Source organism: Monodelphis domestica, chromosome 5 (genome assembly GCF_027887165.1).
Source record: "Monodelphis domestica isolate mMonDom1 chromosome 5, mMonDom1.pri, whole genome shotgun sequence".
NCBI classification, from domain to species: Eukaryota; Metazoa; Chordata; class Mammalia; order Didelphimorphia; family Didelphidae; genus Monodelphis; species Monodelphis domestica.
Window position 1 is genome coordinate 17,386,186 of NC_077231.1, and position 25,230 is coordinate 17,411,415.

Sequence of the window (25,230 nt, forward strand, 5' to 3'; positions counted from 1 at the left end):
TTCCCTTTTGTCAGCTTTCCCAGTCAGATATAAGACAAACTCCAGAATTATTTTTATTTTATCTAATTATTATTGATCTGAAGCATTTTTATATGGCTATTGACAATGTCAACTGGATTTTTGAAACCCCAAGTTTGCCCCCCTGTCCTTTAGGAACTTGCCTTGGGGGAAGCCCTTCTACTGGTCTGATTGACCCTACCCTCCAGACTGAACAACAGACCTTGAGGTACTTTTGTTCCCAGAAGTTTGTTCCCATTAATTAGAGACCCTTCCCTAGTAGTCCATCCCCTGCCTGGAAACACCTTTTTTGTAGCCAGTGTAAAGCATCATCCTCTTCCTGTCAGCCAAGCCCTGGGCTCCTCTTTCCTTATATTCATTCTGGAGTTAATCATATTTCCCTTTGTTTTCCCAAAAGGTAAGACCCCCAAGTTCTGTTACTCTTTGGAGAATCATCTTTGATGGTACATTCTCCCCGAGACACTGTTCCCAGAGTCCCAGAGCTTTGGCTCTGTGTGGTGACCAAATATTAAGTACATGTCTCTTATCCTGATTAAAGATGTGGTTTTTCTGACCATTTAGGTGGTTTCGTGTTTTTCCAAGTTGACAAGAGCTTGTATTCATTCCTTTGAAAATTCTCTGTTCATGTTCTTTGATGCTTTTTTATCTGGGATAGAGCTTTTAGAAATTTGTCTAAGTTTTCCATATATTTTAGAAATGAGACGTATATCAATGAAACTTTGAAGATTCTTCCCAGTTACCTGCTTCCTAAATTTATTTGCTCTGATTTTATTTGTGCAAGAGCTTTTTCTTTTAGGCCCTCAAAATTATCTGTGTCACCTTCTGAGATCCTCTCTACCCCTTGATTCATCATGAACTTTTCTTCTATCCATAGATCTCAGGCAATTTCTTCCTTACACCTCTAATTTGCCGAGGATATCATCCTTTACATATAAATCACGTACCTGGTTGGAGCTTATCTTGGCACATATTGTGAAATGTTGGTTTATACATAATTTCATATGGACTGCTTTTCCAGTTTTCCCAGAATTTCATTAAAGAGTGAATTCTTGGAGGCTGCTAGATTGAGAGCCAGGTCCAGAGAAGGAAGATCCTGGGTTCAAATGTGATCTCATACAATTCCTAGTTACATGACCCTGGGCAAGTCACTTAATCCCCCTGCCTGGTCCTTATCTTTATTCTGCCTTGGAACCAATTGATTCTAAGACAGAAGGTAAGGGTTCTAGAAAAAAATGAATTCTTAACCCAATATATGACCTCTTGCTCATTTATTTTCTGAAAATTATATATCTAATATAGTCTTCCTATTTTTTTAACCAACAATAAATCATTTTAATGATTACTGATTTGTATTATAGATTGAGATCTAGTCCTCCTAAGTCTTTCTTTTTGGTTTGTTTTCCTTGACAATTTAATTTTTTGATCCTCCAGATGACTTTCATTATTTTCTACATATTTTCTATCTATTAAAAAAAAGTAACTCTGATAATGTGATTGGCATGGCAGTGAATAAATAAATTAATTTAGGGAATATAATTTTTATTATATTGTCTCAGTCTAGCTATGAACAATCGCTATTTCCTCAGTTATTTAGATCTATCATTTATATGAATGGTATTTTGTAGTTATGTTCATATATTTCCTGTTCCTGTGAATGTCTTGGCAAGAAGACTCTCAAATACTTTACACATTCTACAAACATTTTAAGTGGAATTTCTCTAGCTTTTTCTGCTGAATTTTGTTGGTAATGTTCAAAAACACTAACTTTGCAACTATGATAAAATAGTTACTTAAGTTATTTTTCAGTTGATCCCTTTGGAGTTCTCTAGTTACTTCATTGCCTATGGTTATTCCTTCTACACATTTTTAAAAATTTCTTTGCTACAGTTAGCATTTCTAGCACTATTTCAAATAGTAATCATTATAGTCAGTACTCTTTTTTTTAAACCCTTACCTTCCATCTTAGAATCAATACTGGGCATTGGTTCCAAGGCAGAAGAATGGTGAGGGCTAGGCAATGGGGGTTAAGTGACTTGCCCAGGGTCACACAGCTGGGTCAGATTTGAACCTAGGACCTCCCATCTCTGGGCCTGGCTCTCAATTCAGTGAGCCACTCAGCTGCCTTTCAGTACTCTTGATTTACTTCTGATCTTGCTGAATAGGCCTCTAATTTAGTCCCATTACATATAATGCTGCATTTTTGTTTTAGCTAGATAGTATTAAAGGAAAGATCCCATGCTTTCTAGTGTTTTTTTTTTACTGAAGTGGTTGTTTTTTTTTTAACCCTTACCTTCCGTCTTGGAGTCAATACTGTGTATTGGCTCCAAGGCAGAAGAGTGGTAAGGGCTAGGCAATGGGGGTCAAGTGACTTGCCCAGGGTCACACAGCTAGGAAGTGGCTGAGGCCAAATTTGAACCTAGGACCTCCCATCTCTAGGCCTGGCTCTCAATCCACTGAGCTACCCAGCTGCCCCCTGAAATGGTTATTATAGCTTGTCAAAAAGCTTTTTCTATATCTACTAACAATCACACAATTTTTGTTGGTCTTATTATTTTTGTTTTACTTAGGAAATTATTTCATTTCATTCCTTTTCTAATTCTTTTTCCTCTTTTCCTTCCCATCCTTTATTGGATGAGGTGGATTTCTACACTAAACTCTACATATGCTTTCCTTCTTTGACCATTTCAGGGGAAAATGAGGTTTATATGTCATCTTCTTCCCTGACCATTTCCTTAGCATTAGTAAGCCAACTGTGCAAGATAACTTCTCTGCTCTCTCCTCCTATGTATTCCTTTTCTCCTCCCTTTTCCTCTCTTCAGAAGTTAGAGCTGGAATTGGCATCCTATACTGTACTAGAACCATAGGCTTAAACATTAAAAAGAGGCATTGGGACAAGACAAAAGACTACTATTTTTGCTAGTGCTCAGACTGCCTAATTCCTCATAAATTACATACCTTAAGATACAATAAAGTGGTAGGAAAAAGAATGAAAAATATAAATAATAAGAAAGAATGTGACTACATAGCTTAATAGCTGCGGATTAGAAGGGAAGAGAAGCCTTTCTTTTCTTTCAAACTCTGTGATCAACTTTTTAAATTGTCTTTCATAGATGTAAACAGTTTGCATATTTTTACAGAGTATTTTCCATGACCTCCTTCCAGGGATGTATCTCCCTGAGGACCAATGAAGCACACACACACACGCACAAAAAAAAAAAATCTCAAAGTTTAGCTACAAAGTCCTTACTGATAAACAATAAAGAAATAAATAAATTGGCCTCAGAGAATCCTTACTGATAAATAATAAGACTTGGAAACTCTGTACTGAAGTTACTTTTATGAAAGACCTATTTAGGAACTACATCCAAAAGAATCCTCACTCTGTAAATGCTATAGGTAATTATTTTTCATTCTAGTCTTAGAACTTCATAAACATACAACATCCCAGGACCTTCCAGTAGAAGCACAACAACAGACTGCTAGCATATCATTTTAGAGCAACTAGGTGCCAGGCAAGAGTCAGGAAGACCTTCATTTAAATCTGTACACAGCTCAAACCCAGGGAGGTTTACCTGATTTCTAAAACTATTATAGCACAGAGCTGCAGTTTGAATTTGGATATTCTTTTGTTTTTAAACCCTTTCCTTCTATCTTATCGGTACCAAGGCAGAAGAGCCGAAAAGGAGAGGCAATTGGGGTTCATTGCCTTGCCCAGCATCACAAAGCTAGTAAGTATCTGAGGTCATACTTGAACCCAGGCCCTTATGATTCCAGGCCTGTCTCTATCCACTGAGCCCCCTGGCTACACCTAGATAAAAATTCTAAAGAGAATTTAATTTTTGGTAAGCAGTAAGAATATGTATGAAAGATAGGAAGAAACAAAATCTATCTCAGTCGAAGATAAGCATTAAAGTTTTATCATTTGCCCTTTTAACGTCAAAAATATTTTTTTAACTAAGCCATATTATTGAGTTGTCATGAAAAAATTCCTGTGTTTCAACTCAGTTTGTTTCTCTGAATAGGCATACATAAATTCAGTGGCATAAATAATGCAATGTTCTCTTATAAAATATTAAAAAGATAGAAAACTACAGCTCCCTAGTTCTTTGATCTAAGAATTCTATAGGTAGTTTTGAGATCTATAGGCAGAGAATGGTAACTGCAATTGAACTTTCACCCAACCATAGTTTTCCATATGACAACTCAAAATGAATTGATTTTAATGACCAAACAAGAGACAGCATTAGAGGATGTAAAATGGGTCATTTTTATTACAGTAAATCAAAAATGTTTTGTACACAAAAAACCCCCAATGCAACCAAGATTAGAAGAAAAGCAGAAAACTAAGGGGAAATTCTTACAACAAATGTATGATAAAATATTCTCAAATAGATAGAGAATGCACTCAAATTTATAAGAATAAGTATCATTTAAGACATGTATGGACCAGATCAAACTGCTTGCCATATCCAAATGGGGGCAGGGAAGGGAGGGAGAGAGATGGTTTAGATCCCTATAATTTTGGAAAATATATGTTGAAAATGATTATTACATGTATCTGGGAAAATAAAATATCTGAATTTAAAAAAAGGAATATGTGTCATTCCCCATTTGACAAATGGTTAAAGGATGTGAACAAGGGGTAGGTAAATGCCTCAGTGGATAGAAAGCCTACCCTACCCTGGAGACAGGGTGCCCTGGGTTCAAATATGGCATCAGCCACTTCCTAGCTGTGTGACTCAGGGCAAGTCACTTAACCCTACTTGCCTAGGCCTTACTACTCTTCTGACTTGAAGCTGATATTTAGTATCGATTCTAAAACAGGTTAGGATTTTTTTTTTAAAGTAAGAACTGGCAGTTTTCAGATGAAGAAATCAAAACTATCTATACTCTTATAAAAATACTCCAAAATTACTATAGATCAGAAAAATGCAAATTAGAATAACTGAGTTTACCAATTCATACCTATCAGCCTGGCTACTATGACAGAAAAGGAAAGTGACAGATGTTAAAGGGGATGTGGGAAAATTGGAGCATTAATACACTATTTGGTGAACTGTTGTGAACTGCTCCAACCATTCTGGAGAGCAATTAGGAACTACATTCAAAAGGTTATCAAACTGTGCATACCCTTTAACCCAGCAATACCACTACTAGGTCTGAATCCCAGAGATTAAGGGGGGGAGACATATTTACAAAAATATGCATGGCAGTTCTTTTTTGTGGTATCAGAGAAGAGGGGAGTGGTTGAAAAGATTGAGGGGGGATGATTGTGATGCAGTACAATTAAGTTATAAGAAATGATTAGTGAGATGCTTTCAGAAAAACTTGCAAAGACTCACAGGAACTGATGCAAAGTAAAGCGAAAAGTACCATCAGATCACTGTACAAAGTAACGGCAATATTTTATGATGATCAACTATGAATGGCTTAGCTATTCTCTGCAATACAACGATCCAGGACAATTCTGAGTGACTTGTGGTGAAAAATGCTATCCATCTCCAGAGAAAGAACTGATGGAGTTTGAATGCATATGGAGGCATACTATTTTTTACAGTCTTTATTTTGTGTGTGTATGTGGTTTGGTAGGAGGTAGAGTGTCTATGTTTTCCTTCATGACCACCATGGAAAACAGTTTGCATGACTACACATATATAACCTATATCAAATTGCTTGCATTCTCAATGAGAAGAAGAGAGAGTTTAGAACTTAGAATTTAAAAAAAAATGTTAAAAAAATTTGCATGTAATTGGAAAAATATGAAAAGTAAAAGGGGAAAATGACAATTTTGAATATAAATAACCAAAGAAAACTTTGAAAATATTTAATTACTGGATATGGTTGTAATGGTAGTTTATGACTGCTAGCTAGCTGATACTTCACTTTATCCATTTCTTGTTTCTCAAATGCTGGAACTTTCAATAATTTCCTGGTAGGCTTCAAATCCCCGTACTTGAAGCTTTCTTATATTCATGTGTTATACATGCCTTTTATGCTAATCTTAACAGTTTCTTGCCATCTTCAAATACTTGTATGAGGTTCTGATAGTCTTCTTAGTGATTATTCAGCCAAAAAAAAAATAACATCTGGTTCTTTTCATCTTTCCTCTTAAGCAAATCCCTCAGGCTGCTTATTCATTTATGTTGTTCTTTTTGCATTCATTCTGGTTTCAAGAAGAAATCAACAAGTCATCATCATTTAATATCTTTTGAGTACCCACTGTTTAAGCGGTACATTTAAAGTGGTCCAAGAACTTCACAGAGGGGACCATGGGCAATCAGATGGATATTTAGCCAAAGTCTGGCTAAGTTGAACATTCTACATTCTGGGAAGGGAGGCGGATGGTGGAGAGGAATATAAATGGAGAATATAGTCAAGGTACTACATTCTATTGGGATATGTTAATATTTGGCTTTAATACCATGGAAAAGGCTCTATGAAGAGCCTTTCCTCAAAACCTTAAAATAAAGTTGAAACCTCATAAAGACTCTCCAGAGGAAAGGACTCCAAATGAAGGCAAAATCTCAGAAGAAGAGGAGGGGAAGGCATATTTCCTTGAATTTTAACTGTAAGTGGTAGATAGGAGAAAGGTGTTATGCAATACTTTTAAGATGCTATTTTATATAATTGAATAAGTGAAATGGATTTTTGTGATGTGAAAAATGTTACAATTTCTAAAGCATCAAAAATGACAAATGACAGAAAGGGCAAATTGAAAGGATGCATGGCAGGAATAAGTAGGCACATTACCATTATGATTTATATATAAAGAATATGATCCATAAAATATATGATCCATAAAATATATGATCAGATGCTGAAGGCCATCATACCCCAACCAACTGACAAGGTCACTGCCTGAGGAAGGAATGTCAGCAGACCCCAGAATGAGGATCCTCTGCTGATCCCCCTTTGTGACTTCTTTCCCCAAATTTTCCCCACTAGTGGACTTGTTATGATTATCATTCTCTCCCCAATACAGAGGAAAAACATATGATTGATCATATGGCTCAATGGGTATATGATTGGGGATTTTAGCTTTAAATGATCACTCAATTGCAAATATGGATAATATGGAAATAAGTTTTGAACAATGATACATATAAAACCCAGTGTAATTGCTTGCCAGCTCAGGGAGAGGGGAGGGAAACCACATGAATCATGTAGCCATGGAAAAATACTCTAAATAAATAAACAAATATGAACAATAAAATAAAAGACTAAAAAGTGCTAAAAAAAATAAAACAAGATGGGAAATAGACTACTTGAATAATCTCATCTCAGAAAAAGAAATTGGAAAAGCCATCAATGAACTCCCTAAAGAAAAAAAATCCCCAGGGGCCAGATGGATTCACAAATGAATTCCAAACATTCAAAGAACAATTAATTCCAATACTATATAAACTATTTGGGAAAATGAGAAAAGAAGGAATCCTACTAAATTCTTTTTATGACACAAATATGATACTGATACCTAAGCCAGGAAGAGCAAAAACAGAGTAGTAAATTACAGGCCAGTTTCATTAATGAATGTAAATGTAAAACTTAAAAACTGCCAAGGAAACTATAGCAACATAGAACAATAATCATTCACTATGACCAGGGGTGATTTATACCAGGAAACCAAGACTGTTGTGGTATTAGGTAAACTATCAGCATAACTGACCATATCAATAACCAAACTAACAGAAATCACATGATTATCTCAAAAGATGCATAAAGTCTTCAACAAAATTCAATGCCCATTTCCATTAAAAAAAAACAACACTAGAAAACAAAGGAATAAATAAGACATTCTTTAATAGGATAGCTAGTATCTACCTAAAGCCATTAGCAAGTATCACCTGCAACAAGGATAAGTTAGAAACCTTCCCAATCAGATAAGGGGTAAAGCAAGGATAGTCATTATTACCACTATTATCTACTAATGTACTAGAAATGTTAGCTTTAACAATGAATTTTTAAAAAAACTGAAGGAATTAAAGTAGGCAATGAGGAAATTAAACTATCACTCTTTACAGTTGATATGATGGTATAAAGAGAATCGTAGAGAATCCCCTAAAAAATTTAATAAATCTATAAAAATCATCATCATTTCTATATATTACCAAATAAAGTCCAGCAACAAGAGATAGAAAGAGAAATCCCATTTAAAATAACTACAGACAATATAAAATATCTAGGAATCTACTTGCCAAAACAAAGAAATTTTAGGAACACAATTACAAAACACTTTTCACACAAAGAAAATCAAATTTAAACAATTAGAAAAATATTAATTGCTCATAGGCAGGCCAAGCTAATATTATAAAAATGAAAATTCTACCTAAATTAATTTACTTATTCACTGCTATGCCAAACTACCAAATAATTATTTATAGAATAAAAAATAATAAATAAAAAATAAAATAATAAAATAATTCATCAGAAAGAACAAAAGGACAAGAATATCAAAAGAATTAATGGCGGGGAAAGGGTAAAGGAAGGTGGCCTAGCAGTACCAGATCTTAAACTGTATTATAAACAGTCTGGTAATGACTAAGAAATAGAATGGTGGATCAACAGAATAGATTTGATACCCTACCAAAAACAAGGGTAAATGACCTCTTAGCAACCCAGTGCTTGATAAACCCACAGACCCCAACTTTTGGGATAAGAATTCACTATTTGACAAAAACTGCTAGGAAAACTGGAAAACAGTATGGCAGAAACTAGGTAGAGATCAATATTTCACACTCTCTACCAAATTAAGGTCAAAATGACTATATGATTTAGATATAAAGAGTGATACCACAACATAGTTAGGGGAACATAGAAAAGTTTACCTGTAAGATCTATGAAAAAGGGAAGAAATTATACCACACAAGACATAGAACATTATAAGATGCAAAATAAATAATTTTGAGTATATTAAATTAAAAAGCTCTTGTACAAACAAAACCAACACAACCAAGATTAGAAGGGAAACCACAAACTGGGAAAAAATTGTATTGTAAATTTCTCTGAAAAGTCTAATTTCTCAAATTTATGGAGAACTAAGTCAAATTTATAAGAATACAACTCATTCCCTAATTGACAAAGAATATGAACAAGCAATTTTCAGATAAAGAAGTCAAAGATATCAAGAATCATAGGAAAAAATGTTCTAAATCACTCTTGATTAATGAGATGAAAATTAAAACAACTGTGATGTACCGTAACATCACATCTATCAGATTGGTCAATATGACAGCAAAAGAAAGTGATAAATGTTGGAAGAGTTGGCAAAATTGGTACACTAATGCATTGCTATTGAAATTGTGAACTGATCAAACCATTCTGGAGGGCAGTTTGGAAATACATTGAAAGGGTCACAAAACTGAGCAAACCCTTTGATCCTATAATACCACTTATGGGTCTATATTCCAAAGAAATTAATTTTAAAAAATGGGAAAGGACCTACTTGTACAAAAATATTCAGAGCTGCGCTCTGTGGTGGCAAAAAATTAGAAAATGAGGGGATGCCCTTCAATTGGGGAATGGCTGAACAAATTGTGGTATATGTTGGTGATGGAATAGTATTGTGCTCTAAGAAATGATAAGCAAGATGATTTCAGAAAAAAGCTGGAAATATATACATGAACTGGTGCAGAGCAAAAGAAGCAGAACTGGGAAAACACTGAACACAGAAACAGCAATATTGTACAATGATCAATAGTGAAAACTTGGCTACTCACAACAATGCAATGATCTGGGACAATTCTGCAGAACTTATGATGGGACTGGATCCATATCAAAATACATGATTTTTACATTTGTTTATGATTTTAGTTTGGGTTTTGGTTTTTATGAGTATGCTCTTATAGGAATGAACAATATGGAAGTAAAATTTTTAAAAGTTCAAATGACATTATTCAAATTATAGTTCCACACTTCCTAGCTATGTGACTTTAGGCAAGTTATTTAGCCTCTCTTACCCTCATGTGGTTTGTGGTTTCTCACTTATAAAATCAGCGGGTTGGTCTAGATGACCTTTACCCATATTATCTACCTCATGGGATTTTTGTGAAGCCAAAAGGTTTATCAATTTTCACAAAATGTTTATAACTTTTCCAACTTTAAAAAGCTTTCTTTATCGGTTGTTGATGCCAATCAACAATACCCTCACAAAATGAGGTTTCTTTGAAAAATCCCACCACCACCCTTCATGGAGAAGCCCTATTCTTCAACATCCAGAACTGGATATATGAGTCACACTGGATTGTATCTTTAAAGTTATACCTTTCTACAGTTCTGTATCTTCCTGCATGACTTCACTGACAACAATCATCCTCCAATCTTCCATAAGAGGAATGCAGAATGTAAGAATTTTTAAAATCTTTGAGCTAAAAAAACGAGTTACCACTTCATTAAGGGCAAATGGAAATTTTTTAAAAGCCTTACTTAGAGGTATAATAAAGCTCCTACTTAACCCAACAATAGCTAGAGCACATAAAAATTCAAGAAAGAAGGACAAAAAAAGTCATATATAACAGTTCACAGTATTTAGTGCTTCAAGGTTTGCAAAACACAGGTCACACAAATGAAAAAATGAGGTAGGCAAGTTGTGTGATCATACCCTTTTTAAAAGGAAACTGGCAGAGAGGTAAAGTTACATTCAACAAAGGGCTGCAGAATGACTTAAAAAAATCTAGGGTTACATGGCTAATAAGTATCAAAACTGGAGTCTGAACCCACGTTCATCTCTCTTTACATTATACTATTTGCCTCTTCTAGAAATTATAAGGCTAATAATGTATTTAGTATAGATTTTGGGGGTTTTAGTTGTAGACTTAAGGAGTTCAGAGTAGGCCAGGGGACAACTCTGTGCTAGAAGCAGGTCCTCAAGGACCAGTGGGACTGGGATAAGTTAGTACCCCCTTTAGATTAGGGACTAAATCCTATAATCTTTTACCTATCCTTAAACCCATTTACCTTATCAAACAGGGGTTGTTTTTATAACCTGCCTCCAAGTCATTCACTTAGTTTTGTTAAATAGACCCCAAATTACTTACATTTCAGCTCACAATAACTCAACAGAGACTATAAGATACTGTGTCCAGAGAGTAAGCTGAATTTGATGGGATGATAGAAAAGAAATAAATGTAAAGGGTGAGGAAGAGGAAGACACCATGAGAAGAAAAAAGGAGAGATAGATGGGGCTAAATATCCAACATAAGAAGTGTTAACAGTCAATACAGTGAAGGATAGTGGCAGGCAATGCTTGATTCCTACTCTCATCAGAATTTGCCCAGAGCAGGAATAACATCCACACTCAAGCAGCTATAGAAATCTATCTTACCCTATGGGGAAGTAGGAAGGGAAAGTGAGCAAGATAAGAAGAGGAGGCAGATAAAAGAGGAAGCAAATTGGAGGGGGGGGCAATAGTCAGATTCAAAATATTTGTAAACAAGGCAGAAATAAGAACAAATGAGAAAAAAGATGGAGGAAAATACTGGAAAAAATCATAATTGTGGATGTGAATAAGATGAACTCACTCATAAAATTGCAAAGTGGATTAAAAACTAGATTCCCACAATATGCTGTCTCCAAGAAAAATATTTAAAACACGGAGGCACACAAAGTATAAGTAAGGAGTTGGGGTAAAATTTATTTACTTGGTTAAAGTAAAAAAAAGTAGGGCTAGTAATCATGATCTTATAAATGGCAAAAGTAAATATTGATGTAATCAAAAGAAATAAGGAAGGAAATTATGTCTTCATAAAAGGTATCATAGACAATGAAGTACTATAAATACTAAATATATTTGCACCAAATCTGCATCACAATTCCTGAAGGAAAAGCTAGAATACTTACAAGAGGAAATGGACAATAAAACAAAATTCATAGGGGATCTCAACCTTCCCCTCTCAAAACAAGATAAGCCTAACCAGTGAACAAACAAGAAAGATGTTAAGGAAGTGAATAGAATGTTAAATATGATAGACATCTAGATAAAACTGAATGGGAATAAAAAGGATTAACTTTTTTCTCAGCAGTTCATAGCACCTTCACAAATACTGATCATGTAATTGGGCATAAAAACCTCACCACCAAATGTAGAAAATCAGGAAGATTAAATGCATCCTTTTCATCCCTTTTAGATCATAATGCAATAAAAATGACATTCAACAAAGGGCTTCAGAATCACTAAAAATTAATTGGAAACTGTATTTTTTTTATCCTAAATAATGAATGGATCAAAGAACAAATCATAGAAACAATGAGTAATTTCATTAAAGAGAAGGATAAGGAGAAAAATTTATGGGATGAAGCCAAAGCAGTACTTAGGAAATTTTTATATCCCTAAATGCTTACATCAACAAAATAGAAAAAGGATAGATCAATGAAATGAGCATGCACATTAAAAAAAAACCTAGAAAAAGAGTAAATTAAAAATCCCCAAATTGGAAATCCTGAAAATCAAAATCAGAACAGAGATTATTAAAATTTAAGATAAGAAAATCACTGAACTAGAAAATAAGGAGCTGGTTTTATGAGGAAAAATAAAATAATTAACCACTGGTTGATTTTTCTATTAAAAGAAGATAACAAAATTATCAATATCAAAAATGAAAAGGGTGAATTAATAACCCATGAAGAGGAAATTAAAGCAACTATTAGGAGCTATTTCGCTGGATTATAAATATATATCAATAAATTTTACATTTTAAGTGAAAAAGATGAATAGTTTTAAAAATATAAATCAACTTTTTGGACACTAATGCATTGTTGGTATAGTTGAGAACTAATCCAACCATTCTGGGGGGCAATTTGGAACTATGCCCAAAGGGGCTATAAAATTATGCATACCCTTTGATCCTATAATACCACTAAGAGGTCTATATCCCAAAGAAATAATTAAAAAGGGGAAAGTACCTACTAGTACAAAAATATTTGTGGAAACTCTTTGTGGTGGCAAAGAATTGGAAATTGAGGGGATGCCCATTAACTGGGAAATGGCTGATGGAACACTATTTGTAAGAAATGATGAGCAGGCTGATTTCAGAAAAAGCTAGGAAGACTTACATGAACTGATACAGATCAAATATGCAGAACTAGGAGAACTATACACAATAATAGCAAGACTGTACAATGTACTGTATAATGTACAATGATCAACTGTGAAAGACTTAACTGCTTTCAGCAATACAACAATGTTGGACAATTCTGAAGGACTTATAACAATGTGATCCACTACCAGAGAAAGAATTCTTGGAGTCAGATGCAGATGAAAACACACTATTTTTCATATTAGCTTATTTGTGTTTTTATTTTGGGGACCAATACTGGAAGTGTGTTTTGCATGATAATATATGTTTAATGGAGATGAATTGCTTACCATCTCTGAGAGGGGAAAGGGAAAGAGACAATTTGGATCTTATAATTTCAGAAAAGTTATATTGAAAATTATTACATGTAATTGGGAAAAGAAAATATCTTTGAATAGAAAATAAACAAATAAATAACAGATTAACAAAAGAAGAAATAGAAACCTAAACAATCCCATTTCAGAAAAAGAAATTGAATCCTCTATGAAAAAAGCCCCAGAGCGAGATGGATTCATAAGAGAATTAACACAAACAAACAACACTTTACTTTCTGTCTTAGAATCAATACTAAATATTAGTTCCAAGGCACACAAAGCAATGGAGGGTTAACTGACTTGTCCTCAGTCACACAGTTAGGAAGCATCTGAAATTAAATGTAAACCCAGGACCTCTCATCTCCAGGCCTGGCTCTCTACCCACTGAACAATTTATCTGCCCCATCACAAATAAATTCTAAAAAAATATATAAAAAATAATTAATGCCATACTAAATAAACTAATTGGAAAAATAGGTAAAGAAGGACTTCTACCAAATTCCTTTTATGACACAACTATGGTGTTGATACCTAAACCAGGAGGGAAAAAAAAAACAGAAAAAGAAAAATATAAACCAATCCCCCTACTGAATATTGATGCAAAAATTTTAAATAAAACACTAGCATGGAGATTATAGCAATATAAAACACAAGCATGGAGATTATAGCAATATATCAGAATTATCATACACCATGACCAGATGAGTTTTATATCAGGAAGGCAGGGATGGTTCAATATTAGGAAAATTATCAGTATAATTGATCATATCAATAACAAAACCAGCCACATGATTACCTCAATAAATGCAGAAAAAGCTTCTGACAAAATACAACACCCAATAGAACACAATGAAATAAAGGGATATTTCCTATAAAATAATAAATAGCACCTCTCCAAAACCTTCAGCAAGCATTGTCTGGAATTGGGATAAGCTGGAACCCTTACCCCAAAAATCAGGGGTGAAGCAAGGAGGCCTGTCATCTCCACTGTTATTCAATATTGTAAAAGAAATGCTAGCTATTGCAATAAGAGAAGAAAAAGAGATTGAAGGAATGAGGAATGATAGAAAAAGAAAATGAGAAAATAAGTTATCACTCCTTCCAAATGATATCATGAAAGTCCTAGAAATCCTAGAGAACAACCAAAAAATTAATTGAAACAACGGCTTTTGCAAAGTTGCAGGACATAAAATAAACCCACACAAATCATCAACATTTCTACATAATACCAACAAAGTCCAAAAGCAAGAGATGGAAAGAAATCCCATTCAAAATACTTTCTGGTCTACCTGCTAAGACAAATAGAGGAATTAAATGAACACAATTACAAAACATTTCATACAGATAGTCAAATCTAAACAATTAGAAAAACATTAATAAGCTGAGCTAATACAATAAAAATTATTCTGTCTGGCTGGGAAATAGAGCAGTGAATCAATGGGAAAGATTAGGAACACAATATACAGCAGTCAATGACCACAGTAATCTACTGTTGGTAAACCCAAAGACCAAAGCTTTTGGGAAAAGAACTCGCTTTTTAACAAAAACTACTGAGAAAACTGTAAAACAGTATGGTAGAAACTAGGTATAAACCACCTCACACCATACACCAAGATAAAGTCAAAATGGATACATGACTTAGAAATAAAGGATGAGATCATAAGCAAATTAGGGGAGCATCAAATAGTTTACCTGTCAGACCTAAAGAAAAGGAAAGAATTTATGACCAAAGAAGAAACAAAAAATATTATAAGATATAAAATGGATAATTTTGATTATATTACATTTAAAAGCATTTGCATGCATGCACACACACAAACAACAATGCAAACAAGATTAGAGGGGAAACAAAAAACTGGGGAAAAATTTTATAGCAAGTGTTTTTGACAAAGACCTCATTTCTCAAATAAATGGAGAATTGAGTCAAATTTTGAAAGGGAAACATACTGTTGTTGAAAGCTACCCACAGTTACTCCTAGATCCCAGGAAATAATAGCAACCCCTCCCATTTTGGGATCCAATGGTGAGTAAGCCCCAAGGTGACATATAACAAAGAGGCTAACTATACCAAAGCTGGATAATTTATAAACACCATCAATCAATACCTTCTTTTATGCAGTGAAGTGAACAGAACGAGAAGAATTTATGCAATAACAATATTTTATAGAAAATCAACTTTTGAAAGATTTTAGAACTCTGATCAATGCAATGAATAACCATTTTTCCTGAGAACTAATGATGAAGCATGATTATCTTCCTCCTAATTAAGATGTGATTTGTACATGAACAATATGAGAATTAGTTTTGAATATGAATATTTGTTATGAGCTTTTTTTATTTTATTTTTTTTTGATTGTCCAATGGGGAGTGGGGAAGAAGGAAGAAGAGAAAATAAAAGCTTGTTAGAAAAAAAATCTGCAACATTTCACAAAGAAAAAATTCAGGGCCTACACAAAAAGCCTATGATGTAGCTATTGCCATGGTAAAAACCATAAAATTAAAGGTGAAGCTATCCAAGAATATTACTAAGGATAGGCTTCACATCACCACATTGAAGAGCTGAGAAAAGACATTGAAAGATTATATCCAAATCTAGGCAGAATAAACAGCAGAAAACGACATATCATCCAATTAAAGGCAGCCAAAAAGAAATACATATATAATGGAACCTAGAAAACAAGAGTATATTAGAAATCCTTGATACATATAATGAATAATTGAAAGCAAAGACCAAAAAACATTAAGTTAATACAGTAAGTCCAAGCCCCATGAAGAAAAAAACAAACAATTCAATAGAAACACCACCAGCCTTTTACTTAGCTTTGCACTCCTGGTTTAGAAATGTACTACAATTATACACTCCACCCAAGCATAATAGTGACACTGAGGTACTTGACATCTACACGGGAAACTGTTCTCCAACACATACAACCAACACAATAAACATCAACAACAGTTTATACTAAAAGAGGAATCTTCCAGAAAGACAATTTAAGCCTGCTCTAGCACCAAATACATTATTATCACTCCTAAAAAGAACTGAGTTGGACTTTCAAGTCAAAGAGGGAATCAAACCAAAACATATTAATTATTTCATGAACATAATTATGGTTCCACTGGAAAGAATAGCTACTTTATCTCATGGAAATTTTTTCTAACGGTATCAAAATGTCATTTGGATTCAATAAGCGTCAAATTTTTAAGGTACTTCAAGGAAGAAAGAGATTGAAGGCTATGTGCTTCAGTCTGGAGGTTGAAATAAACCAGCAAATGAAGGTGATCATTATATGGATCTTGATCTTTCTCCAGGCAAGACACATGAACCTAAGGACGCCAAGAAAAAAAGTCAGGCTATTTAAGAAACTGACCACTTTCCTGAAGTCAAAGATTAAGAAAGGCATATTTAGGGCAATTATATGTTTTAAACAGGGGTGGGACAGCTGAGTGGCTCAGTGGATTGAGAGCCAGGCCCAGAGATGGGAGGACAACTTCACCCCCATTGCCTAGCCCTTACTGCTCTTCTGTATTGGTTCCAAGGCAGAAGGTAAGGGTTAAAAAAATACCTTCAGCATTATAAAAGGTACCAAAATGGATCTAGAAGGTATCTAAATAAAAATCCATACAATATTATAGTGGTAAGCACTTCCTCTGAATGGCAGAAAAAAGTTCTCAGTATGCATAATTAAAAAATGAACTAATAGCAATACTAAAGGTTGACAATGAGTATAGGCTACTAGATTTGTCAAATGGAACCAAAAGATTGGCTTACCTCCAGACAGAGCCTCTGAAACTACTTAGATCTATGAATGTAATAAAAAAAAAAGTCCTACCACATACAACATCTTCATTCATTCAAATAATATGTCAAAAAAGAAGCCTCAAACAAATGCTGAGTCATGCAGATTTATTCAGAGATGTGAAAGAATTTTTGCCTACAATTCCAGATTAGGTCAACAAAAAGGTTTTCCTTAAGGCCATGATATTTACTGATCAATTTGGATTTTGCAATAAAGTGATTAAAAAAAAATATGTGCAAGCTATCACTGTAGATTACAGTGTCTCAGTATCCACTGGATACTTAAATAAGCATGTAACTGGAATTATACAGACGATTACTATCCCTTATTAGCTAAGGGACAATAAATCCCATACTTCAAATACGAATCCTAAATACCCTTCAGAATTCAACAAACTCTAGTGGAAATGGAATAGCATTACAAAAGTAGCTGTTGCTTGCCCACAAGTTCCCAATGATCTGTTCCCTGAAAAGTAAAAATATTTTTAAAAAATGAGATAATTATTATAAAAGTAATATTTAATAAAACATAATAAAAGAATTATTTCATTAACCGGCTAAATACTCAATCTCCAAAATATTTTGAATGAAAAACTTTAAAAATATAAAGATGTAGCAAAAGACATTAAAATCATATGGAAAAAATAGATCTATGATGTCCCTATCATCTAGATAGTAGATGACTGACTAAAGTTGTGCCAAAATGCTTTCAGTGACTTTAAGTCAACTGCAAAAGGCAGTGCTTTTATTTCTTCTGCACAATAGGCTGCAAAGCATTAAATATAATAACAGAATAATGACTTGTCCATTTTAATCTGAATTTCATCAAAAAGAATTAGAACAACAAAATACTTTGTATAGTTACTATACCTTTAAGAAAAAAAAATAGAAAACCTGGAGATTGACAGTTTAACTGCAGTTACAGAAGTAATCCATGTGAGACATTTAGGGAAGACTGACAGAACTTCATGTTTGAGGAGAATGATAAATATCTTTAGAGAAAGTCTTTGAGAGACTTGATAGTTAACTGTCTTTAGTGAAGACATTCTGTGGAAGATTACTGAGCAGAACTAAAGGAGTTTAACTGAGTTCCTGATAACTTAATTGAGTTCAACTTTATTCTACAAGGAAAGCGGTTAACTAGAATTTCTGAGTAGAATTAAGTAAAAAGAAACTGAGTGAACTACAATCTTAAAAGGACTTATTTGTTCGACTGTGGTTCAGAGTTTTGGAGGAATTGGCAGTTGATGATAGATTAAGAATATTAGTCAATAGCTTCTCCTTTCCCATTTCTCAGATCCCTCATTACAGCCATAGTTTGTACATTTTTCTATGTTTTGAAGAATTATATATTAGTCCCAGGGGGAAAAAAAACTGGTCCAGATGCTCAGGATCTGAAAGAATATAATCAAAACTAGACAATGGACCTAGTCAGAAATGTATTATCTTTTCCACCAACTCTTCTCTCTCATAACCAAGTACTATAAACTGCTATGCAAACTATCTTGAATCCCAAATATGAAAATGTTGACCCAAAACCATATCTGTACTTATTGAGAATCTATTTTTCAAATAAATTACATTTTTACAGGTCATTTATTATGATTTAGGTCACTAACATGATTTAGGTCACTAATAATAGGTCACTACTATGATTTATATTATGACCAGAATCTCTCAACAAAACAGAATTGCATAGGAAAACAGTAGACTGGCCTCCAATAATCAGAACAAGGAGTTATGCAGGTCTTTGGTTCCATTAATTGTTACAAAATTTAATCATTTTATCTTAATTTACTTACTCATGATATAGTGAGATTAAAGTACAGGAACAAAACCATAGGTTGTTTCCAAAGATCTTTGAGTAGTTATGTATGCCTATAAACATTACTTCATGAACATTTTTAGTGAAAACATTATTAGAGATGAAAATTCATAGGAATTCTTAACTTATATCCAGGAATTCTTTTTTTAAAGAACATAAGACTACTGACTACAGTTCTCATCTGTGCCTCCTCCCCTCTCAAAAAAAAATTAGCACAGACTAATAATAATCTATTTTCTCACCTTCAGTTCAGTCCCAATTTTAAGAAAAAATAAATAACAAGCAAAATGAGTTTATCAAAGCAACAAGTTTCATGAGCCTATACTATATTCTATTGCTGGACTCAAGCTTTTTTCTATGAATTTTAACCTGTTTATTATGTGCTCTGAGATCATCTATCAATATTCATTTTTTAATTACTATATTCCATGTGTAAGTTATTTTACCTCTCCAAACCTCAGTTTTCCCTCAAAAGATGAGGGAATTATATTAAAGTATTTTCCAGCTTTAAATTTCTAGGATTCTAGGATATTTGCTCAGTGGGACAAAGAGAAAATCTTATTTTTTACTTTAAGAAAAATAAGTTTAATATGATTTTTGTAACCAAGGAATAATGTTTGAAATTGACCAAATAAAATTTAAAGAAAAAAAGAAAAAATAAAGGTTTTGCATGAGTAAGCATTGTTAGATTAAAATTAATATCTTTAAGTCCTCATTTTCCAAATATTTTATTAATAAGCACTTGAAATAAAGCAGATAAGCATAGATTTAAAGTCCCTTTCCTACTCTAAGTCTGACCACATGTAGCTAGGTCATCCTGCAGGTCCACCCACACCCTTTTATTTACTTTCATGGACACAGCACTGGCATGCAAAAAAATGGGATACACCAGGTGGGCAATGCAGGAGGGAGAGGGGATGAAATTCCCTCTACACAGTTTTTGCTTATCAAAGTTGGAAAAAGATGTACCAAAAGCATATCAGTAGAAATAATTATGTTGTAAAACAACAAGCTAACAAAAGGCCATTCCAAACAAAATTTTAAGTTATTTTATATAACTTTCAATACAAGTCTTAGAAAACTTTCTTCCTTTCCTTTGGCATTATTGAATTATTATTTTTATTGAATTATTAAATTATTAAATTTATTTATGTGAATTATTAAAAATATGTCAAGTCTGCACTACATTAGATTTAAAAGAAACTAAGTCAATACTATTTAAGCAAAGCAAACTGAACACAAGGGTGGTCTCCTTGCTTCTGCTGAAAGGCACCTACACTGCTGTTCTTCCTAGCATCTTTTAGGTGTTGCAGTTAAAGCCTCTCCTAGTCCCAATCTAGTCTGATGGAGATTGCAAAGTGATATCAGCATAGAGGACTTGAGTTTGGTTGTTTTTTTTTTCCTAAATGACTGCTTCCTTCCCCACCAAGTCTTTCTAGTGCTTGCTTTATTTTTATCTCTGGTTTTTGCCAAACTATTATACATCATCCTTTTTTTTTTCTTCCAGGTTAAGTGACTTTCCCAGAGTCACAGCATTAGGAACTGTCAGATTTGAATCCTCTTGACTCTGGGCCTGGTACTCTATCCATTGTGCTACTTAGCTGCCCCCTAGACACTTCTACACAAGCTCCTATGTGCAGGAAACAAAAGTATTCTGAGTTTACTTACTGTCCAAGTCATACTAATGAGAAGGAAATAGATTTTCAGGCAAGAAACAGTTTATCTATTTGTTTTTTAGGAAGCTTTAAAAAACAGCATTGCCAGGCAACTCTTGCTTTGTCAAGCTAACTTCAGTTTTAAAGAATACAGCATCTAGAAAAGCAAACAGCTTTGAGAAAAGACAGGTTTAGTTTCTTATTTCCCCCCCTAAAACACACCTTGAAATGCCCTTTCCAAAACTAAGAACACCACATGTTCCCCCTCTTCATAAACAATAAACTTTAAGTGAAAGAATGGAGTCAAAAGCCTTTAGACAAATCCATTGCATTGGTTTCCTTTTCTGTCTTCAGGTTTTGCATTGCTGCAACAGCAGGCTTTTGAAACTGCCCCTCAAGATGTTCGTGATCATCCTATTACACCCTTTAGAGAAGGTTTAACTATGCTAACACCAAAGCAACATTATTTCTGCAGCCTCTTTCAGGACACAGGAAAAAGCAAATCCAAGAGGGAAAACATAAGGATGATAAATTAAACCAGCAGTAGTAACACAGATCTCTCTTTTCATCAGAAGATAAAACTCCACCCCAAGAGAACACTGGTGTAAATTTATAAATTCTTGACACCAAATATCCAAGGTTAGAAAATCAAAACGAGGCTCAGCTACAATAAACCTCAAACAATTCCCACCATCCTGCATTCTCTGGCTCTGCATTTTTTTAGAGCTTGATCGCATAGAGGTTTTGGCAGGTTGGAGAGGTTTTGGTGTGCAGCCAAGAGGAAAAGAATTCTCTTCCTGCAAATGCACAACTCATTTGATACCTAGGCAAAACACAGGTTTTTGCAATGGCAATGTGAATCTCAAAGAGTCTTACACACTTTCCCTGCTGCAGAGCTGCCCACGGGCCTCAGTGACAGAACAACAGCATCCTCTCCAGATCTCAGCCCACCCCCACGAGTGTCTCACTTAGTTGCCGCCTACGAAAGGGTAGGTGGCAGAGAGAAGTACTATGTGCCCCCCCCTTCTATTCCCTCCCGCCCTCACCCCGCCCCTGGGGAAAAGTAGATTGGAAAAAGCGGACACTTGGGTCCAACTCTATTCCAACTCCCTCCGCTGACCCTTTCATGCTGCCCAGAAATTGGAAGGCTGACAGGGGAGTGGACAGGAGAGCTAGGTGTGAGGGGAGGAGAGCCGCAACTGTAGGTCACCGAGCCTGCTACTTGTCTGCCCCGGAAAGAAGAGGCGGCAGCCGTTGGAGGGACTCACTTGAAGGTGAGGACGCAGAGAGGGCGGTAGGATTTGTGACTGGTGTTTTCGGCCATGCTCTTGCCCCAGAAATCGTTGGCGAAGATGCCCCAGCTCAGGGGGGCAACTGCCCGTACATCGGGGTTGTTTACAATTGCCCACACGTCGTCGTGCACAAACTCGCCAGGCAGGGAGTTTCCATAACACAGACAGCAGACGCCGGTCAGTAGCAGCGCAGCCCCCGCCGGCGCCAGGCAGCAGCCCTGGGGGCGCTGGCGCGAAGGAGCCAGATCCCTTCTGCCACCGCCTCCGATGCTGGCATAGGTTGTCACCACCATCCTGCTGTTGCCACTGCTGCCCTGGCTGCTCCGGAGCGGCTGGCATCCTCTCCCTCTGGGACTCTGACAGAAAGTAGCACCAGCCTGAGAAGAACCAGCATGATGCGGCAGCAGATCGGCTCACCCACCCACCACCCGGATCGGCTCCTGGCTGCTGCCTTGCCAAGTTGCTCCAGCTGCAAATAAACAGCAGCCCAGCCTCCTCTCCCGGCAGGCTCCACCTCCTCTGTCTCACTGCGCATGCGCTGCTTGCCTGCGCAACCCCTCCAGCTGTCAGAACTCCAACCTGCTTTTTCTCTCCAGCTGCACAGTTTGTGTGTTCCTTCCACAGTGGGCCCTTACTAGATCTAAGCTGCGCTGCAGACAGAAGAGGTGATCAGCAAGGGGCCCTGAGAAGAGTCCCCACCAACAGAGAGGCTGGGCTTTCTCGGCTGTAGTCATCCACCTCTCTGTCGTGGTGGGAAACCATAAAGTTCCCGAGATCTTGCTGGGCTGTTTAGAAAGAAAACCCCTTGTGTTAGGTGTCATTTTTAACACTGCCGAGACAGCCCCCCGCCCACCACCGCTATCCCAAATGTCATTCATTTCGGAAGCTCCTCAGTCTCTTCACAACTCGGACAACAACCGGAGAAGACAGTAGGAGGACTTTTTCGGGCTTGAGAGAGGAAGGCATTAAATACCTCCTCCACCGACTCCATTGCCCTTTCTTCTGCCTATTTATTGCTGGAGCCGCTCTTCAAAGGATTTTCCCTATCTCGAACATCGTGGAGCAGTTAGCTAGCACCTCACAGAAGTGTGCAGTAGAGTCTTCAGGAAGACGCCTGAAAGACTGAGCTTCCAAATGGACGTTTTTAGAAAGCCAAAAGAAACTGCCAAGGACTCCTTGTCCCTTGCCTCACGTCCTTCCTTTGACTTGTAAGCCTTAATTAACTCTGGTGGTTTTTCCCTAAGCAATGGGGAGGGGAGGAGGGGAGAAGAGAAGGGAAGAGAGTATTTTGGTTCGGACATAGATTTTTTTTTTCTTTTTAGTTTAATCTGGGCACTGAGTGTCTATTTTCTATTTTGGCTTTGAATCAAATTCTTGATAAAGCCAAATAGAGAGGCGAGGAAGAGAAAAGGAGGAAGAGAAAGAAAAAAAAAAACCATATCTGAAAGGCAACCTGGTATAGAGAGCTCACCTTCAAAGACAGAGAAATCTGGGTTCAGGTCCTATTTCTATGGTATAAGAACTGCGTGATCCTGGGCAAGTCACTTAAACACTCATTGGCAACTCTTCAAGACTATAAACTACAGGGAAAATTCACCAGGGTTGATTGAAGACTGTCCCTCTTCTGGGCTTTCTTTATGTCAGTGAAATCCCAGATCCAGTCTATAATTCCCAGTGCTTTAGACTATACAAAGACTAAAGCTCCTTGGCTTTGATTCTTAAGTAGTCGTGAAAAAGTCCACCCCCAGTCCACCCCCTAATTTTAACTTCATTCTTCAGTTGATCCATAATTTCATCAATGTGCATACTTCATCTCCAGGTACAGATCTTATATAAATGCTAGCTATTGATGTTTGTTCTTTCCCTCTATTGATTAGCTCCAACTTATCCTGCAGATATTTTGCTTCTATATAGTTATTTTATGTTGTCTTTTCCATTAGACTGTGAGTTCAGTGAAAGCAGGGACTGTTATTTGCTTCTCTTTGTATTTCCAGTGCTAAGAATAGCCTGAAATATACTAGTGTTATGGGTAACATTGATCTTGTATGGGGTTTGGACACTGATGGCCAATTTATACTGATCAGGTGGTATAGCTAAGCTGCAGCTGTCAAGGTAACCTATTTGGAAGCAGTGGATGAACCGCTGGACACAGTTTAATCAAACTCTTATTATTATGAGGAGAGGCAGGGATAGGATAAAGAAGGTAGGAATAAACAGGAAAACTCTTATCCTAATTCTAATATATTAGATAATATATATCCGAATTCTAATTTCTAAATATAACCCCCCAATCTCAATCCTCACTGATTTGCTTCTTGTTCACCAAGGTACACCACCTTAAACTATTCTCTACTTTCTAAAACCCAATTTCTATTTAATTAAACTTATTCTAGAGATGAACTTCAATTTATATTAACCTCTTTAAAATTATCAATGAAAATTAACAAGTAGCCTGAAGTTAACTCCCAGATATGGCAGTTAGAATTACTAGCCTGTGGAGCAAGGAAAGTTACAAAGTACAAAGAAGCTACAAAGAATTGATTGACAGCCCTCAAGCCTCAGAATTCTCTAAGAGCTGGCTGGGTGAAAGTTTCAAGCTGTTGAAGGATGTGAATCTGGACTCTCCCTGGACAACCTCATCTTGTAAGCTGTCTGCCTTAGAATAAGGTCAAAAGGATTGAGAAAAAGATCCCCGTACATTCTGGTGGACAGAGTGATTTTGGAGGAGCCTTTCTCTCTGTTTCCTGGAACATCTGTGGACTCAACAGCTGGATTCCTGTTACCTGACCCACCAAAACCTTTGTGTGTCAGATTCTGGGTTCCCTGTTGGACTTATCCTTAAAACTTTTTACTTGAATAAGTTAGACAAGTTAAGTTTAGGAAATTAACTAGTGGGTTCAATATGTTGGGGCAAATAGTCAGATACAAACCTTTCCCCTTTTCCTTCCCCATCATCCCTTTCTTTGTTAATAAACTCATTTATTTAACTGTATTGTTACTTTTTGAATAAACCTTTCCCCTTCCTAAATTCCCCATAACACCTGTCTGACTCTCCTGTCAGAGCCAGAAACTCACAGTTCCAGTGAGAGGAAACAGAGCCCTCTACTGGCAGCTGTTTCTCTCTTTGGGAGAAAAGCTCTCACTACAACAAAAACTCAGCTTCCTCCATGTTAATCCAACTCTCAAAGTAATCTCTCTCAAATCCCTCACAAATATTCCCAGAGAAAATCTCCAGTAACCTACTCAAGAGAAGAAGTTCT

The 25,230-nt window shown here is 35.8% G+C and overlaps 1 protein-coding gene across 3 annotated transcripts in view; it reads right to left on the reverse strand.

The window, feature by feature from the left end:
- Positions 1 to 24,951, reverse strand: part of TMTC1 (transmembrane O-mannosyltransferase targeting cadherins 1) — a 291,956-nt gene extending 267,005 nt beyond the window's left edge. The window contains exon 1 of one of the 3 annotated variants that reach the window (XM_056797671.1): positions 21,947 to 24,951. In XM_056797671.1, coding sequence (XP_056653649.1) covers positions 21,947 to 22,263 — 317 coding nt within the window. In that variant the 5' untranslated portion in view covers positions 22,264 to 24,951. The remainder of the gene's footprint in view (positions 1 to 21,946) is intronic. The other 2 variants (XM_007502836.3, XM_007502837.3) reach the window with 2 other exon arrangements.
- Positions 24,952 to 25,230: the final 279 nt, after the last annotated feature.